We start from the raw sequence: 19,925 nt of genomic DNA on the forward strand, positions 1-19,925 counted from the left end.
AACATTTAGATGGAGACTCAGGAGCCCCTCAGGAGCCTGTCATGGTCCATCATGGGTAAGTTTTGATACATGTGTAGGTTACTTGATGCACAAACCTGTGTGATATGAAGCTAGGATCCCTGTCCAATCACCAGCGGGGATAAAACGGCAACCCCCTGTCACTGTATAATTCACACTCTGGAGGCTAAATGTGTATGTGTGAATAGGAGAATAAAATACCACATGGTGTGTTAGATCAGTGGTTTAGCTGAGAGAGCTCTATCATTTGTCGTTTATATCTTAATAGCAGGGCAGGAACTAGCCTGATCATTTTAATCAAGCTGAGTGGGCTCAACAGGGTCAGCTTTATTTCAGTTCATTTTATAGAATCATACAGTCATAGATTAACATCTAGTGCAAGCTTTGATTGCACTGGCATGCAACCACATAAACAACGTTTTGAAAATATGCATACATGTATATTGATGTAGACGTGACATAAAATCACATCAGTTCACGTTCAAAATGATTCCTGAACAAGCAGCAACAATGATGTTAAAACCATCATGACAGCGAGCATGAATAAAAATGATTAGGTATGAATGCACTGATTCTCTAACTTGAATATGCTTTCAGAATGCTTTACAGTCAAGTAGATTTTAGAACAAAGTAATGCAGAAAAGCACGAGAAATCAAGAGCAAAGTGCGCTAGCTTACAAAGAGCAGCTCTCAAAGCCATCAGACTCATTTGAACTCATATACACTCTCATTTTATAGAGTTATATAATAGCCAGTGTAATAAATTTGAAGTTCACTAAAAAGAGGCAGTCTCTAAACAAGAACTCTGTAGTGTAATACTGCAGTCATTCAAAGTGTTTTTTTTCTGTCCATAATTTATTGGCACCCAGATTGCCACTTGACTGCGATGGTGTTAGAATGATTCAGCAGCTCTTGAGCGGATGATTGGTTTGGTTTCATAACAGCAGCCAGAGCATCGCGGCCAACTGTTGGGTAACTACCACAGGTTCAAATGACCAATATGCATGCTCCCTTCGCTCTGGCTGACACAGTTTGTGACCAGCCCAGGTCAACGCTAAAGCCCGGTGCTAGTCTGTTAAAGTGTCCTGAACAAAGCAACATCAGATTTGCACAGTTTCTCTTTTTACCCCCGAAAGTAGTCAATAAGCCAAGATACATTTGGTGTCTGAATTTTGGCTCTTTAGTTTTTGTGCTGGAGCTACAAGCCAAGTAGTGGAAATTATACACCCATTTAGGATTGCACTTGCCTCAAACTGTTTCCAGTGGTGAAATAATTGCAAATAGATTTCCTTATATGATTTCTGACACTGTATGACACATATAAGCAAGTCTATTTGCAATTATTTCGCAACTGGACACAGTTTGAGGCCAGTGCAATGCTAAATGGGTGTATAATTTTCATTACTTGTCAGCTACAGCCTCGTAGCTCCAGTGCAAAAACTAAAGGAGCAAAATTCAGACACTAATAGACTTGCTGATATAATTTCTGACACTGTATGACACACTGCTATTTATAAACATGAACACAAGCACATCAGCATTGCTAAACACAGTAGTAGCAGCCATCTTGTTAGCTTGTGCTCATGTTTATAGATAACAGAGTGCCATACAGTGTCAGAAACCACATAAGCAAGTCTATTAGAGATTACTTGAAAACCCAACATCCACTGGTGACCACTGGCATGCATCCACATAAACAACGTTTTGAAAATATGCATACATGTATATTGATGTAGACGTGACATAAAATCACATCAGTTCACGTTCAAAATGATTCCTGAACAAGCAGCAACAAGCAGGTCAATGCTGATGCCCAGTGCTAGTCTAATAAGTTGTCTTGAACCAAGGCCAGCTTTGGTGAAACATGCAATTTTCCCAATTAAGACACGTTTGGCGTCTGAAGTTTGCTTCTTTAGTTTTTGTGCTAGAGCTACAAGGCTGTAGCTAACAAGTAATGGAAATTATACACCCATTTAGCATTATGCTTGCCTCACAGTCTGTCCAGTGGTTAAGTAATCATGAATAAACTTGCTTATGTGATTTCTGACACTGTATCACACACTGCTATTTATAAACACGAACACTAGCACATCAGCATTGCTAAACACAGTAGTAGCAGCCATCTTGTTAGCTTGTGCTCATGTTTATAGATAACAGTGTGTCATACAGTGTCAGAAACCACATAAGCAAGTCTATTAGAGATTACTTAATAGCCCCATTTCTGACCACTCCAGGTCAATGCTAATGCCCAGTGTTTGTGTAATAAGTTGTCCAAGTTGAACCAAGGCTAGCTTTGGTGCAACATACAATTTGCACAATCCCCCGCCCCAAACCAAGTACAGTAAATCAGTTAAGACACGTTTGGTGTCTGGAGTTTGCTTCATGTGCACTCCCTGATAGCAAGCATATATCAGTCCGCTGGCTTAATAAGGTCAGACCCCCGCTGACTGTTTGCCACTGCAGGTCCACTCTCGGACCACCCAGATTACTGTCCTGCATACAAGCTCTAACTAATTTTTAATCTCCTCAAACAGATTTTAAATACACAGAGACTTTTATTTTGGAAAATAAACTAAGACCAATATTACAAACAACTGAGAGAAAAAAAATAATGACTAAGCCTGATTTGAAATGGTTTTATAAAAAAATTTGTTGCAGTTGTCTGTGATAGATTAAAATTATTTACTAAAATAATTTACAAAGTATAGCTAAAGAATGGAAGGAAGGAAAAATAAGAGAATTAGACTGTGAGCAGACAATAAGCAATAATAAGTGGAATTTTGTCAAATACTCCACTTTACTGCCGGTGGGCCGCCCAGAAAACGCTGAGCAAAACACCAGCGGACCGCCAGCTTTGCCATCAGTGGGCCAACATTGGTCCACTATCCTCTTGCTATCACGGCAAATGTAGTCAATCACTTAAGACATGTTTGGTGTCTGGAGTTTGCTTCTTGTGCACTGGAGCTACAAGGCTAATGTGATGAACAAGTAAAGGAAGCTTGCTAATGCTAATGCTCAGTGTTTGTCTAATAAGTTGTCTTGAACTAGGACTAGTTTTGGTTAAACTTAAAATTTTGGTGAAAAATAAAATTTCCCCCAACCCCAAGTGTAGTCAATCAGTTAAGACAAGATTGGTGTTTGGAGTTTGCTTCTTTATATTTGCACTGGAGCTACAAGGCTAATGTGATGAGCAAGTAAAGGAAGCCTATACACCCATTTAGCATAGTGCTGGCCTCAGACTGTGTACAGTTGTTACGTAATCTCTAATAGACTTGCTAATGTGGTCTGACACTGTACGACATACTGTCATCTACAAACACGGACAAAAGCACATTAGCATGGCTAAAAACAGGTCAATGTTTAAGCTACATTAGCCTCATAGCTCCACTGCAAAACATGTTTTGTCTGATCAACTGCACTTCCCCAAGGGGAAAACTGTGTAAATTAAATTCTTTTTTGCCAAACTATCACTTTACTATCAGCTTTGTACACAAGCCTGGACCAACACCTCACCCGCAAACCTGATCTCTCAGAAAGTGCAGGCCGAAGAGTCTGAACCGCTTGTCCGGTTTGCGCACTCAGTGTCCACTCAGTGAGTTTGTGCTTGATTTCCTGAAGTGCAGTCATTCTCTCTCATAAAAGACTTTATAATGGACTGCTGCACAAGTAGTCATCAAACCCAATCAGCTTCACACAGCTTTCTTCCCGGAATTCATCACTCACCAATCCATTAACACTGACTCACCGACGTTTACGACTCTTTCTCTGCTCCTCAGAGGAGACGTCTTTATTGTCTCATATTCTCCTCCTGCCCAAAAATAGGAGCTCTATCACATCAAACCCCGGTAACGCCCTCCCTCCGTTCCCACAGGCTTTTATTGGGCTCGGTACCCGGGCCGCTGTTGCTATGACAACGTCAAGCAGTGCCGGCGGACCCTGCTGGGTCGCTCTGGCATTTCTCTATTGACTTTTCCCTGCATTTCAAAACGCCTCGCCCTGGCTATCGTGAACAATGATGCCTTGAGAAACCAGAAGCTTTGTTAAAGCTACATTAAGGTGGAGCAGTTATGGGTTACAGTAGTAAAGACACATGTAGTCAGTATTTCAGTTGTATGAGGTTACATAAAATGATGACATAATTTTTGACCCCATTTACAACAAATTATTTCATGTGACTTGTATCTGGATTGTGATAAGATTTTAACCACATGCATTTACACTTGATAATGAAATCTCTGGTTAGCTGTCCGATTGCTGTATGGTGTATAATATGCAAATCAGCTCAGACACCACAGCCAATTGTCTATTGTTCCTTGTTTTTCATGTTCTATTCAAAAGATGAGTGCCTTCTGAATCACAGTTTTGCATTTGCATTATTTCTTTCCTTACACCAGCTTTACAGTGATGTTTACAGTCAGTGGTGACAGAAGACGGCTGTTCAGAATAATTAGCCTCCTGTATTAGTCATCATGGTCAAATGTAGTGCATTGCAGCGAGACAGTGGATAACAACGAGGTGATGTAAACATCAAGAAAAGAGGTGAAACTCATGTCAAGAGCTGAACTGAAGGAGCTCTACTTAATGGTAGTGGTCCAGTGGGCCGAGTCTTCCCCATATGCAGAACAGCAGGGGGAGGAGTCACTGTATTGAGAGGGGTTTTGGTTGTTGAGTGTGTCTTGGAAAGATGGATGCATTTGCACTTGTAGAACATTAGGCTAAAACGCGTCTCAGACCTGCTGAAGTGCTTTAGGTTATCAGATTTAAACCTATTTTCAATTGTTGTTGGACAAAAAGTCACAGCAAAAGATTTTATTCCAAGCCATTTCAGATCATTTCTATTGCTCCATCCATCATGAAATTTTGAGAAACTGTGTAAAAATTGAAAAACAACAAAAATGGAGATACAATGTTTTGTTTAGACTGCTACCAAATGTGTCTTGGGTGCATTTGCACTTGTATTTTTATGTGGAAAATCTCTATCTAATCCTGATAATCAAGACCAGGAATGCTGGTAGCAGTTTTGGCCCCCTGAAAATGCTATACACAGTGCCAAACTTTTCATAACTTAATTCATAGATCCATAAATCCAACTTCTACTTAGCATGCAGCAAGCTATGAAGCAACAAAACTGCATATGCTCCAAATCGCTGTCGTCAGAAGAAAACCTTGTATCTCCAAAATAATAACTTTACAGGAGAAGGAAAAAACTACTTTACTTTTAATGTAAGTCAATGGAACCAGACGTCCAGGTAATTGTGGGCTGTTTCTTTTAGTCCATTTATCATGAAGTTTACACACAATGTAAAGGGCAACATGCATGTTCAAATTATGTCAAAAACTGAAAAACGACAAAAATGGAGATACAAGGTTTTCTTCTGACAGCAGTGATATGCTGTATTCAACTGGCCGATTGACACTTGCTTTTACCATGTTAAAGGTTAATTTGCGAATAATTTAAATTAAGATACTGGAATACAAATTCATTTCAAAAGGTATCCAAACAGCAAAGAGCATTAGACAGTATTTTCATACAATTTGTATACATTTATTTTTCTATGGTACTATTCTAAGTGTGATCTGTCCAGGGTGTATTCTGCCTTCCGCCCAATGACAGCTGGGATAGGCTCCAGCACCGCACCGCAACTCAGAAGGATAAGCGGTTTAGATGATGCATGTATGTATGCATTCTATGTGTAATATTTTCCCATATGTTTTTATCACAAATGTATTTTAAATATTTATTTGGCTAAAATGACAACATATTGTGAAATACATTTTAGTGTTTGGAAGGAACTGCAATGTATTTAAATGTATTTCAAATATATAAAAATACATATTCATATTTTCTTTGTTCATATGTGTAAGAGCAGGTCTGTGGGGACTTTAAAATATGGTCAAATGGTCAGTGGATTAAGGGTAAATTGAAGTCCGACAGGCTGCTCATTATGTGTCTGTGTGAGAGGTTAGAGGTAGGGAGACTGCTGCATTCTGTTAGACACAAAATCAATCTAGCGGTGGATGTGGGGGGGCGAGTCTGACCCAATACAGCAAGTCCCAATCAATCGCTGGAAACTGGGCCTTTTCCGTGTGAGTGTTGAACAGGGTTCTAATGAGAGCCTCATGCTAACAGTCAGAAGCATCAACAGTTGGTTTAATACTTTGGCAACAAACAATCAGAGTCAACATACTGAATGTCCTCCAGTCAAAACAAACACAATAATGGCCCGAAACAGCACCGTCCCTGTCAGCCACCCAGCTCTGTGTTTTTAATCTCGCTCTCTGTAACATAATTAACTGTAGTCTGCAGTTTTAATTAGCCGTCTCAATGCTAATACTAACGAGGGTTAGGGGAGAACGGGAGGAAGCTCCGAAAGTTATCCTCGTGCAGCCACAATCAAATGCACACAGGGACAATGTTAATTACTTAATACCAGTCATAATGATTTGGATCGTGCTGATGGAAAAGATAAAGGACCAGGTGGAGAGCAGAAGCGCTGCAGGGTAAGGAGCTGAAGGTTTCTATGCTAGCCCATCACTACCGAAGGTCACTTACCTCTGCATGCTCGCACGAGAACGCAACCCAAGTCCCAAATAAAGGAGGAAGAGAGGGCTGTCGTTCTGATCAGAAGGGCCTAGGTGGTGGAGCGCCCAGTGCAGTCCCATGCATCTCCCAGCTCAACTGGGTTAACTGTGTGGGGCGACTCTATTGAGCTCACTGATGTTCCCCAGGCACAGGTGGAATTTAAACAGGCATCCCGGAAGGAAGCAGGGGTGCTGGATGGGGATGTGTGCGAGTACTCAGGTACTCTTTTAACCACTTAAGAATTCAGTATTCAAATACTGAAATAACTATTTGGGTACTTGTTACACTTCATCACAGGAAGATGGAAAAATATAGAGGCTAGTAATTCAATGAAGCCCACTTTCATGCTTTAACAAGACAGTAAAATGTTACAGTTTTTCTTGTGAGTATATTTCACAAGTACACAAGAACATGAGTGCCTGAAAGTGAGCGCATGGTCAAGGACTCAAGGCAGAGATAGCACAGCTTTATTGCTAATGAGGCTAACTAGTCTAGCTGATGTTATCTAGGTTCAGAAACAGCAGAAACACATTTCTCTGACAAATTAACATCTTGGCACATCATCCACTGAGGGAAAAAGACCTCATGTAGACAACAAGTCCTCATCAGCATCTGGTGATTTCAAATTGTGTAAATAAATGAAAGTGTTAGCAACCGGTTAGCTGTAGTTTTAGCTCATCTGAAGAGGCAGCCTCTGTTACTCATCCAACACAAAAACTACAGATTTCCCTCAGCTTCTTTTGAATAATAAAGCATGTTTTCTGCTTCGCTTGCTGCTAATTTTTGTGCTACTGGTTGTTTTAGCCTTTTTTAAACCCATGCTATCACCTAGGTTAGCTGCCAAATGTTAATTTCAGCCAACGTTCGTTTTTTCCTTGCTCACGGTTAACTGGATATCCATTCATGAACTCTTGCAGATACTTGAATATCAGAATTGGTTGGAATGCACATCCCTAGTCCTGGATTGGTCCTGACAGAACCCAGTTGCGTAACTGCTCGGGACAGGGGGTCGCACTGAAGCCCATGCCGCAGGGAGGGAGTGAGTGTCTGCAACCAAGCCCTCTGTAATCTTTACTGAGCCCCTCATACAGATACTAATACAATTTATAATCATGACTCACGGAAAGATCCAGTCTCTTAAAAACATATGTCACCAGTCAGCTTCCATCAACACTGTACAGACATCACTGAGGCCTATTCATCTCCCTCTTATTCATAATGCCATTCGTGATGAGCGTTTACAAACAGATCGTTCACAACCTGCAACAAGACATATTCACTATTTATCATCCTGAAACCTTAAAGTCGTCCGACATAAATATTTAGATTGAAGGGGAATCTTTTTTCAAAAATGCTGCATAATTAAATCATTAACATGTAAACAAAGTCATTCGGAGTGGTTTGGTGTGAAAAAAACGATGCTTATCCAGCCAAAATCGTCCACAGTGGTGGTGATAGGAACCAGATGTCTGAGGAGTTTGTCTCTAAAAGCTCCCTCACAGAAAGTTATTACACAAAAATGGTTACAAGTACATTGCTTGGGGCCTGAGACATTGTTTGAGATGAGGTTTTGGCCTGAAACCTTTTTTAATCTATTCATGGTGCAGGGGTTACATACATTCTAAGCCAAAATAGCACCAAAACAAGGCTAATTTTACAGGTTTACCACTGTTTTACTATAATTAACATTACATAGACAAACTCAAATGATGCATGTAGGTCCACTGGTCATTTTGTATAGTAAATTGAATGGCTATATTTGGGATATGGCTTGATTAGACATTGTGCCCCCTGGTTCATATCACCACTGTAAAGAAATCTGAGCTTGTAAGTTTTTCTACTACTCGCATCAAACCACCCCGAATGACTGCTTACATCCCATTTAATTATGCAAAAAGCTTTAAAAACTGTTTAATTTTCCCTTCAACATTAGATGTTGTAGCGAGTAATGCTTTGAGAACATTAACTTCTTTAAAACATAATAATAGCAAATAAACAAATATATTCGGTTGTCATTTACACCGATCAGACATAACATTATGACATTTATCAGCTCCACTTACTATATAGGTGCACTTTGTAGTTCTACAGTTACAGACTGTAGTCCATCTGTTTCTCTGCATACTTTGTTAGCCCCCTTTTACCCTGTTCTTCAGTGGTCAAGACCCCCATGGACCCTCACAGATCAGGTACTATTTGGGTGGTGGATCATTCTCAGCACTGCAGTAACACTGACGTAGTGGTGGTGTGTTAGTGTGTGTTGCACTGGTCTGAGTGGGTCAGACACAGCAGTGCTGCTGGAGTTTATAAACACTGTGTCCACTCACTGTCCACTCTATTAGAGACTCCTACCTTGTCAGTCCACCTTGTAGATGTAAAGTCAGAGACGATAGCTCATCTGCTGCTGCACAGTTTGTGTTGGTCATCCTCTAGTCCTTCATCAGTGGTCACAGGAAGCTGCCCACAGGACACTGTTGGCTGGATATTTTTGGTTGGTGGACTATTCTCAGTCCAACAGTGACACTGAGGTGTATAAAAACTCCAGCAGCACTCCTGTGTCTGATCCACTCAGACCAGCGCAACACACACTAACACACCAGCACCACGTCAGTGTTACTGCAGTGCTGAGAATGATCCACCACCCAAATAGTACCTGCTCTGTGAGGGTCCATGGGGGTCCTGACCACTGAAGAACAGGGTAAAAGGGGGCTAACAAACTATGCAGAGAAACAGATGGACTATAGTCTGTAACTGTAGAATGACAAAGTGCACCTATATAGTAAGTGGAGCTGATAAAATGGACAATGAGTGTAGAAACAAGGAGTTGGTCATAACGTTATGCCTGATCGGTGTACTTTGCAAGTAATTTTCTTTCGGGACGGAATTCAATAAGAATATTTACTAAGAATAAAACTATTCCTGCAACTGGATTGACCACCAAAGGGCGCTGCTCGGAAGTGCTCAAATGGAGATTAGCTTGACCTCTTTGCCACTGCTTTCTAAAATCACGTCAGCTTGTGCTCAGAGCTACATGCAGCATTAAGTGCAAACCACCGAACGACTGCCCTCTTCTCCTTGTGAGTTCGAGCTCAGTGATGGTTACCAAGACAGACAGAGGCGAGAGAGAAACAGCCCGCCGGAGCCGCTGTATAAATCAACACAAACAAGCACAGACAGTCTGTCCACATACGGAAGAGCCATCCCAGAAGAACTTGCGCATTCCTAGGAACTTGACGTGCTGTTAAACTCAAATAAACACTTGAAAGTAAGAGTAAGATGTTGATGAAGCAGTTTTGCAGCACATTCTGTCTATGGTTTTTGCCATAGAGGCTTGATTGCATCTTTGTGTAACATAGCCTTGCTAGCAGCTACAGCAATGGCTCAAAAATGGATAATGGAAAAAAGCAAGCCATATCAAACATGCAGTTATAATGAAATCTGTACATATTTAAAGCTGTGATACTTTGTTCACTCACAATAACAGGGAGGAGCAACAGCATCGCTGACGATCTGCTAACGATGCCATAGCAGAACCACTTTTGGTTCCCTAAATAAGCTTTCGATTCTACTGTTCTTCTAAAACTTCAGTTTAATATGTTATTTGTTGTGTAGTGATGTATTCTATAGTGCAGCATTGTATCTCTCAACCTCCTCAGTTTTCCATTTATCACTGCAAAATCCAGCAGAAATCATGCAACCACTGGAAATCCCTGTGGTGCCAACCAATCCTGACTGCTAGCCTAGCTACTGAGCTATGGGCTACCACATTAAACCGAGCCAGCATTAGTGCAACTCGTACCTCGACCGTTGAACAAAATCATAAAGAAAACATTGATTGTGTCTTTATTCAACACAAAATGGACACCATTGACAAATTTTTATCCTTTCAACCAGAGTGAAGAGGCCAAACTGAGGTATCCAGATTGCTAACTTTAAGTTTAGATGCGGAGATATAGGGCTGCAAGAAGATATTCAACTTTCCAGCATTAATGTTAGCCTTATTTCTGCATCTGAAGGGAAAACCGCCCCAAAAATGCACCCCAAAGCAGTGGTAGTTCCTCTCATCTTCAAGATACATCATCAGGAGGAGGTTTTCCAATGTTTACACTGGAAAACCCAAAACTACAGACTCCTGCAGCATTATTGTATGTTATAATTAAGCATGTTTAAACAGCTATAGAGACAGTTACAGTTATTTTACATTTGTCAATATGTTCCTTTAAAAGCAGATTAAGTAAAAATGTCAAGTAAAATTCTTAAATCTGGTTAATATATCTAATATGTTCCATGTTGAAATTGTTTTAGGCTTATTATAAGATGACAACTTATTTCTAGGCAATTTCAACTTATTTAAGCTTTTTTTGTTAAATATAATTATTTCACTACATCGGCAGATCATTTTGCTTGTTTTCAAGCATATTTCTTAAAACAAACAAAACTGTCTGCCAATATGGTGAGTTCATTTCACTTGATAAATTACTGAAAGCAAGTAAACAATGTCTAGAAGTGTCTAGAAAATAATCTAAAAATAAGCTTACAAGAGTTTAAACAAATATGATATGTATTGATTAGATTTAAGGTCATTTTACCTTCCAAGATATTTTTTTTTTTTGCTTATCGCTGCTGTCGGAACAACCCAGAAGGATAAGCGGCTTAGAAGATGTGTGTGTGCTGTCAGAACAAAACCCTGTATCTCCCTTTTTGTTGTTTTCCAGTTTTTGACATAATTTGAATTTGAAAATGCCTTTTGTCCTTTACATTATGGGTGAAGTTCATGATAAATCGACCAAAAGAAACGGCCCAAAATTACCCAGAAAAACGTCTGGTTCCATTGACTTACATTAAAAGTAAAGTAAAGTAATGTTTTTACCTTCTCCCGTAAAGTTACTGTTTTGGAGGTTTTGTTTTCTGACAGCAGCGTTATTCACGGAACCAAACGTGGTTCTACGGCACCTTTATTTTTAAGAGTGTTAGCACAGGCCATAGTAACACAGAGCATTCAGTGGCAATAGCCACAAACAGGATATGATACAATGTGCCAAATTTGGCATCTTTGAGTCTGTGTTCAGTTCAGGAATTGGACACCTGGAGGAACTTAGACAACACTATTGATTCCACAATAGAATGGGGAATGGAAGATCGCAAGGACATTCAGTGCCAGAGCTGATTAAAAACCCATGACCTCGAGGGTGCCATTGCACATCTGAGACGACTCACTTCACACCTCCGGTGGGGCACTGGGTAGCGGGCCGTGGGCTTACCGGGGCTATCTGGCTGTCATGCCCTGGCGTCAGAGATGCCCTGTGCCTCCGGAGGAATCCACTACACTTCCAGCCCCACAACGAGATGCCTGCCACGAACGGCCCAGGGCTTGTGTACCGCGCCAGGCCGGCAGACGGTGAGGCGGTGTGTGGCTCTCCACAGGACTCACTCACCACTGCCAAAGCAAAAGGGACTTTTAACACTTTCGCGGCCAAAATCTTCTTCAAGTCCCTCGTCGCTTTGAAATATGTAGTTTTCCATTTTACAGGCTCACCACCAAGCGAGAGTGGAGAATATATTTTAAGCTTCGTCACTCTGAGCAGTTTGGAAGATGAATGCTGCTTTCGTTTTATTAATGGGCTCCACTTAAAAGCTAGTTGTTTGAAGATCTCTCTCTTTCTCAACCTCCTGTGTCCCTACCTCCGCTGTGCAAGTTGTCAGGAAGGAATTAAATCCTCTATAAACCCAGGCTCTTTATCTCTTTTAATATCACCCACTATGAACCGAACTCTCAGGAAACAGCCAGTGCATCATGTCATTGCCTTCCTATATAAAGTAACTGCTCCTGCTGTCAAGATAAAGGAATCATTCTAGCTGTATCTGATATAGCTTGTGTGCAGGCACCTCCAGAACAGTGTCAGCAGTAGTTTATTGCATTTTCTTCTGAATATAATCCTAAAGTTAGGGATATGAATCTGAAATCTGCAAGCAAGCGCATCGTCAGCAAGAAGACTAATGCACTTTGTTTCGCTGCCAAGAAAACTCCACCACAGAGTTGGGTGTTGTTCCAGAAGCATGGAGCGTGTTGCTCATTTCTTAAAGGTTCCCTTTCTTTAGGAATAGTTCAGCGAAAAACCAAATGTACACAATTTTCCACCTACTCCAGATGTTGTTGATCACCATTGGCGTCTAAATTTTGCTTCATTAGTTTAGAATTAGAGCTACGAGGCCAAACACTAGAAGTCAATAGTCACCCAAATCTTTACTGTAAATACCTCCCCAGAATTTCTCTTCTACATGCTTAAGCAGCATCTAGGTCTTCATTAAGGTCTCGCAGACTGGTTAATGGGATTTAGGACACAGCATGACTTACTGTGAACCATAAAATTAGACATTTTAGACACCCAGTAACTCCTCTACAAAACTCCCTTTCGCAAGCATGCACATTATGGATGCCAGATTAGTTTGTGTTTTATTTTGTTTCTATTTACAAATATCAGTGCTAAATTGTGACTATTCATTCTAGCCCATTCAGGTCATAAATATCAACAATGGCAAAAAAACACCTCTACTATAATGCTAATTTCTGCTAGCGCCCCTATGGCATTCTAGTAGCATGTTAGCACTAAGCTAGCAGTGATTTACATTAACCTTTTTTTGGCCTTTCTAAAAATCATAGACATTTGAAGCTTGTAACATATATTTCAGGTTTTATTTGATGCTTGTAACAAACATTAACATATTTGACCTTGTATATATCAGTTTTACAGTGGTTCAGTACAGTGTCCTGACATAGAGCTGCCGCCTCTGCTTTCCATTTCTAACAGCTGACTGAAACCGACTACAGCTCATACTCACAGTCAGTGACATGTCTAGAACTTTCAGAAGGTCTAGCTTTTTGGACAAAATAGGTCCCACACATTGTAAATCAAAATGTGATTGGTTGCTTCTACTGTCAGTTCCCAATTATGCTAGCAGTTAATCTGACACTGATTAGGCATTCAGTTCAGCTCCTGAAGGCCTAACCAATGGGAGAGCTCGCTTGGCTGTATATGCTTAGATCCCACAGAAACACCCTCATTGGATAGTTTTACACTGGAAGTTTCAAGATCTTAACTTTTTTGTTTCTAAATATAAAACTTATAAAAGAAATTTGAGAATTACTACAATACTTTTATTACTTATTTTTAGATATATTTAAAATATAATATTAATATATATATATGTGTGTATTTAATATATGTAATTATATTATTATATTATTACAATACAAAGTGTTTAAACACAGCAAGCGTGATGATTCTATTATATAAAAATAAACTAGAAATTATGTAACAAGTATTTTTTTAATTTCACAGAAATCATCAGGCCTTCTCTGAGTGGAAATTTGACACAGTACCTGGTTGTCTAAAGTGTCTGCCTGCTGCATTCAGCTATTCAGTAAAGTTTTTTTCATTTTTATAGTTCACAGTAAGTCGTACTGTGTCCCAAACCACATTCGAGAAGTCTGTGAGACCTTAATGGAGACCTGGATGCTGTTTCAGCAGGTTGAGAGAAATTTCAGGGGTCTATTTGCAGAAAAGATTTCGGTGACTATTGACTTCTAATGTTTGTTAGCTACTTTAGCCTCATAGCTGAAGCACTAAACTAGAGAAGCAAAGTGTGGACACCGAACTGCTCTTACCTGATCTTACATCCGGAGTAAGTGGGAAAGCGTGTGAGTTTAATTTTCCCGCCAAACCATTCCTTTAACCTCAGATCCTTACGAGGTGAATGTGTTATAGAACCGATCAACCTTTCAAAATGAGCTCAGCCTGGATTTGATCACACATTCTCTCGCAGCAAGTAATGGTAGACAAAGTAATATCCACTGGGCTACAGCTTATGAACATGGTCCAGTGCTGTGTAATGATTGGTTGCTTGCATGCAACACTGATCTATGACTGGTCAACAACTCAAGGTGTGGCCATGACGTGGGCAGACACAACTGTTAGGCCGATGGAACTTACGAGAAAAAAAGACGGACAAAAAAAAGTATGGAGGGATGGACTGAATGCCAGACGAGACTACGAGCTACGGTTGCAAAACAGAACTACGTACATTGTCTGCAGCAGGGTCTGCGAAACCGTGCAGCTAGTCTTGGAGGGGAAGTTCCAGAACAATCCGGGCCCCATCTAGCAGTACAAAACAAGAACCGTTGAAGTTTGCACTGAGGATAGACAGAAAGAGCATTTATATTTATGGATTCTAAAACATTTTTGACTAAAGACTGAACTGTGGATGCAAAACAAGCAGATTCCCCCTCCACTGATCCACTGATATCTCCACGGTTCTCTGCTGAGGGAAGAAAAAGGGCAAAAGCAAGGCTGCAGTGTGATACTAAAGTATACATGAGCAGACAAGATTAGTCTGACTTTCTTCAGTCCAGATCTAACAGAGAGGATTCTAGCCCGTGAGATTTATCACTCTGAGGCAAAAAAAAAAAAAAAGTTGGCAAGACGACGTCTGTTGCATTGTTATGTAACCCAGAGTGGGAGCTGCATCTGAGCAATCGCAGCGTTTGTAGCTGGAGATATCCCGGAGATGACAGCTATCTTGACAGTCGTATCAATATTCATTGGAGAACCGTGCATTTTACATTATTTAATATCCTTTCCAATCCAATCCGCCCCGCACAGAATTAGGACACCGTATCTGATGCAAATCCACCTCCAGCGCTGAAACATGTCAGTCAGTTGAGGATTGAGGACGAGCTAAACTGCCAGGCGATCTGCCGACAAAGACTGAATGTGCACGGTGTAAAAAGCTTGCTGTGCATCGTCACTATGACAGCCGGCTTGACGTGTTTGAGGAATTATAAACCATAACAGAAATGCAAACATACGGAAAGGGCACCGAACACGTTCTCTTAGCCACAGACGCACACGCCGGACTTTTCTGACCAGACTGTATTGGAAATCTGGTGTGAACTGATGCAATTAAAGCAAAACAAACTGCTGAAAAACAATTAGGATGCTGCTCGAGATATTACGGATTCCCACTGGTGACATGCCTTATTAACAAAAATAATGCCACAACTTAGTAAGGCATGGGAACAAGATAAATAAATCATGGCCATGGTTAAGCAAAGCATGGAAACAAGACAGTAAAGTTGTGGCCATGACTTAATAAGGCGTGAGAATGAGATAAATAGACATCAGAATCGTGGCAGGAATAGTGAATTATTTTTGTTCCCTCGATTCCGTTGACTATTTATTTGTTGATTTAGCAAGGTGAGGGAACTAGATAAATAAATCATGGCCACAACTAAATAAGGCGTGGAAACGAGATAAATAAGTCATGGCCACAATTTAGTTAGGCATGGGAATGAGATAATTAAGACGTGGCTATGACTTAGTAAGGTGTGCAAAAGAGATAATTAAGTTGTGATAGTTAAGTTATGGCCATGACTTAGTAAAATGTGGGAATTAGATAAGTAAGTTGTGGCCACATCTTAGTAAGGCATGGGAGTGAGACATGACATGGAATAAGTAGTGCCATGACTTAGTAGGGCAAAAGAACAAAATAATCAAGCCATGATAGTTATAACACTAGTTGTGGGAACAAGATAATTAAGTCATTGCCACAACTTAGTAAGGCATGGGAATAAGATAATTAAGGTGTGATAATGAAGGCATGGCTACAATTGAGAAAGGTGTGGGAATGAGATAATTAAGTTGTGATAGTTAAGTTATGGCCATGACTTAGTAAAGTGTGGGAATTAGATAAGTAAGTCATGGCCACAACTTAGTAAGGCATGGGAATGAGATTAATTAAGCTGTAATAATGAAGTCGTGGCCACAATTTAGAAAGGTGTGGGAATGAGATAATTAAGTTGTGATAGTTAAGTCGTGACCACAATTTAGTAAGGCATGGAAATGAGATACTTAAGATGTGGCCATGACTTAGTAAGGTGTGTAAATAAGAAAATTGAGTTGTAATAGTTACGACATGGCCACAACTTAGTAAAGTGTGGAAATGAGATAAGTAAGTTGTGGCCACATCTTAGTAAGGCATGAGAATGAGACAATTAAGTAGTGCCATGACTTAGTAAGGCAATAATCAAGTGGTGACAGTTATGACAATAGTTGTGAGAACAAGGTAATTAAGTCATGGCCACAACTTAGTAAGCCATGGAAATGAGATTAATTAAGCTGTAATAATGAAGTTGTGGCCACAATTTAAAAGGTGTGGGAAAGAGATAATTAAGTAACGATAGTTAAGTGGTGGCCACCATTTCGTAAGGTGTGGGAATGAGATAATTAAGTAATGACAGTTAAGTTGTGGCCACGATTTAGAAATGTGTGGGAATGAGATAATTAAGTTGGGATAGTTAAGTCATGGCCACAACTTGACCATCTCATTCCTACACTTTACTAATTTGTTGCCATGCCTTAATCATCTTGTTCCCATGACTCACAAAGTCATGGCCACTCTTTCCCACACTGTACTAAGTCATGGCCACACATTAGAAGGCCATTCCAATGCCTTACCACATTACCTTTGTTAGGGTGGAATGTCACCAGTGGGGCTCCATGAGAAATATCTGTTAGTACTTAGACAAATAACAACACTGTAATTCGGAAATACAATGAAAATATTACTAATGTCAATGTTTTAAGATTATATTGATTTGATTGTGGCTTAAGCAGTTTTCTAAAATGCTTATTACATCCTACGGCTTATTATTCAGTAACTACATGCACTACAATGCAAACTAACTGAGCTGTTCTTAAGTTTCTTAAGCTTTAATTAATTTGGACGCCACCCCGACTAAGCCTTTTAACAAAGAGCATTTGAAACATTTCCAACACATTTCCTAAGCTCATTAAGCGCTTTCACAAGACAATGACAAGATAATCACAGCGTTATCATGATAGTCAAGATAAAACTGAAAAAAAAACATTCAAAATCTAGACAAACTGGCCACTGCTGTTATGCCGTTTTGGTGGCGCTGACGCTGCTGGCCTGGTCACTGCAGTTTTGTTATTGTTATCCTCGCCCATATTTCACAGTGGGTGAGCGAGAGAGCGGTGGGAGGGGCCGCTGCCTTCAAAATTCAATTTCCAAGAGCTCCGACCAATTGAAAGTGACGATGCGATTAATTCGAGCCCCACTTTGAACCATAACACCAGCGGAAAGTTCCACAGACCGCAACCTGCCCCCCCCCACCGGCCTCGATTATTATATGAAGTGCCACTAGCGATTAGGTAGCTGGAGAGAACAAGACAGAGAGCCGTTCTTATCAGTTATTACAGAGCCTCTAAAAATATACCCCAAGCACACGTACACAAGCAGAGACCGTTAATCCAGCGGAGTGCCAAAGACACCTGTTAAAGCTCCGGCCCTAATGCCTTAAAGGCAAGTTCCCAGGGTGCCACTTCGTGGGCGGGTTTGGCACCCCACCCGGTGGCCTGCCGCAGTTCTTTCGCAGGTCAATAAATTCAACCTGACGACCTACAGCCACCTGCCAATGCAGAGGCTGCTGTGGTGTAGCATTGTATAGTATAGCGTAGTGTAGTGGGTGAAAACTGGAGCACTCTGCCAGCCTCGGTGTTGTTTATGAGCGTGTATGGGCTTATATGTGTGAAGGTCCCCATGGGGGCTTCACGCATATAAGCCCATACAGTATTAGCAAAAAATACATCATGTATTGAAAGTATAAGACCCTATAACAACATATTTAGCTTCTACTTTGACATATAGTGACTATAACAGGACATTTCATCTGCTGTCCAACAGAAAATCAGCCCAAGCTCACAACACGCTCACATGCACAGTCTGGATGTCGGTACATTAGCTGATTAAACTTCACGTATACAGTATATTTATGGAAGAACTTGAGGAACTGAACGTTAAGGTGTCTTACCTGAAGGCTTTGGGCGTCTGCTGCTGCTGCTGCTGCTGCCGGATGAATTTTGGAGTGTTTTTTCGCTTCTTTCTTTCTCTCCTCTTTCTGTGTCTGGGTCTGTGTGTCTTGGAGAGATGCTGTCTAGCCTATGAGGGATGTGCTATCTGAACTCGTTCTCTCTGTTCTGTTCCTCCCTCCCTCGCTCCCTCGCTCTCCCTCCCTCCTCAGTAATAAACAGAGAGCACGTGTCATCCTGGATGATGCAGCATGAGGGTACAGCAAAAGGGTGGGGGGGGGACAAAGAGAGGGAAGAGAGAGAGAAAAAAAGGAAAGAGAGAGGGGGCTGAGAGGAGGGAGGGGAAGAGAAACATATATATGTATATACAAGGAGATAAAATTGAGAAAGAAAGAGGGAGGAGGGGGAAGAGAGAACAAAGAGAAAAAGAGAGAGGACAAAAAGGAGAGAGAGACAAAGAAAGAGAGCCAGAGAGGAGAGAGAGAAAGAAGAGTGGGCAGATTGAGGAGAGAAAGAAAGAGAGCGAGTTAAAATATAAAAAATACAGAGAGAGAGAGAGAGAGAGAGAGAGAGAGAGAGAGAGAGAGAGAGAGAGAGAGAATTAAAATATATAATAAGAGAAAGAGAGGGGATGAGAGAGAGAGAGAGAGAAAGAGAGAGAGAGAGAGAGAGAGAGAGAGAGATGATAAGAGGGGAGAGAGACATTAAAAGAGAATATAAGGGAACTGGCACAAAAAAGAGCAAGAGAGGAGAGAGAGAAAAGAGTGGGAAGACTGAGGAGAAAGAGAGAGAGAGGAAGATAGAGAAAGAGTTAATATATCTAATAAGAGAAGAGAGGATGAGAAGAGAGAGAGAGAGAGAGAGAGAAAGTTAAAATATATAATAAGAGAAGAGGGGATGAGGAGAGAGATAGAGATGATAAGAGGGGAGAGAGAGATTATAAGAGAATATAAGGGAACTGGCAAAAAAGAGAGCAAGAGAGGAGAGAGAGAAAAGAGTGGGAAGAATGAGGAGAGAGTGAGTTACAATAAGAGAAAGAGAGGGGATGAGAGGAGATAGAGAGAGAGAGAGACAGAGAGAGAGAGAGGGAGAGAGAGAGAGAGGAAGAGAGAGAGAGAGAGAGACAGAGAGAGAGGAAGATGGAGAAAGAGAGAGTTAAAATATGTAATAAGAGAAGAGGGGATGAGGAGAGAGAGAGGGAAGAGGAGAGGGGAGAGATAGATTATAAGACAATATAAGGGAGCTGGTAAAAGAGCAGAAGAAGAGTCAGAGTCGGAATGAATGCAGACAGAGAGAAGAGAGAGATGAAGAAAAGGAAGAGCTGCAGAAACAGCAGGTTCAGTACAGACACCTTCATTACAGCAGGACACAAACAGGTTTATTGAAAGGTGAGAAGGAGCAGTCAGAGTCGGTCAGTCCATCGGTCAGAGCTGAGC

At 40.8% G+C, this 19,925-nt stretch overlaps 1 protein-coding gene across 2 annotated transcripts in view; it reads right to left on the reverse strand.

The window, feature by feature from the left end:
- Positions 1 to 18,684, reverse strand: part of ndrg4 (NDRG family member 4) — a 66,247-nt gene extending 47,563 nt beyond the window's left edge. Inside the window, exons 1-2 of one of the 2 annotated variants that reach the window (XM_036568046.1) lie at positions 18,492 to 18,684; positions 14,684 to 14,757 (exon numbers count right to left, since the gene is read on the reverse strand). In XM_036568046.1, the coding sequence (XP_036423939.1) occupies positions 14,684 to 14,757 (74 nt within the window). In that variant the 5' untranslated portion in view covers positions 18,492 to 18,684. The remainder of the gene's footprint in view (positions 1 to 14,683; positions 14,758 to 18,491) is intronic. The other variant, XM_036568047.1, reaches the window with a different exon arrangement.
- Positions 18,685 to 19,925: the final 1,241 nt, after the last annotated feature.

The sequence above is a fragment of the Colossoma macropomum genome, unplaced genomic scaffold (genome assembly GCF_904425465.1).
Source record: "Colossoma macropomum unplaced genomic scaffold, Colossoma_macropomum, whole genome shotgun sequence".
Taxonomy (NCBI): domain Eukaryota; kingdom Metazoa; phylum Chordata; class Actinopteri; order Characiformes; family Serrasalmidae; genus Colossoma; species Colossoma macropomum.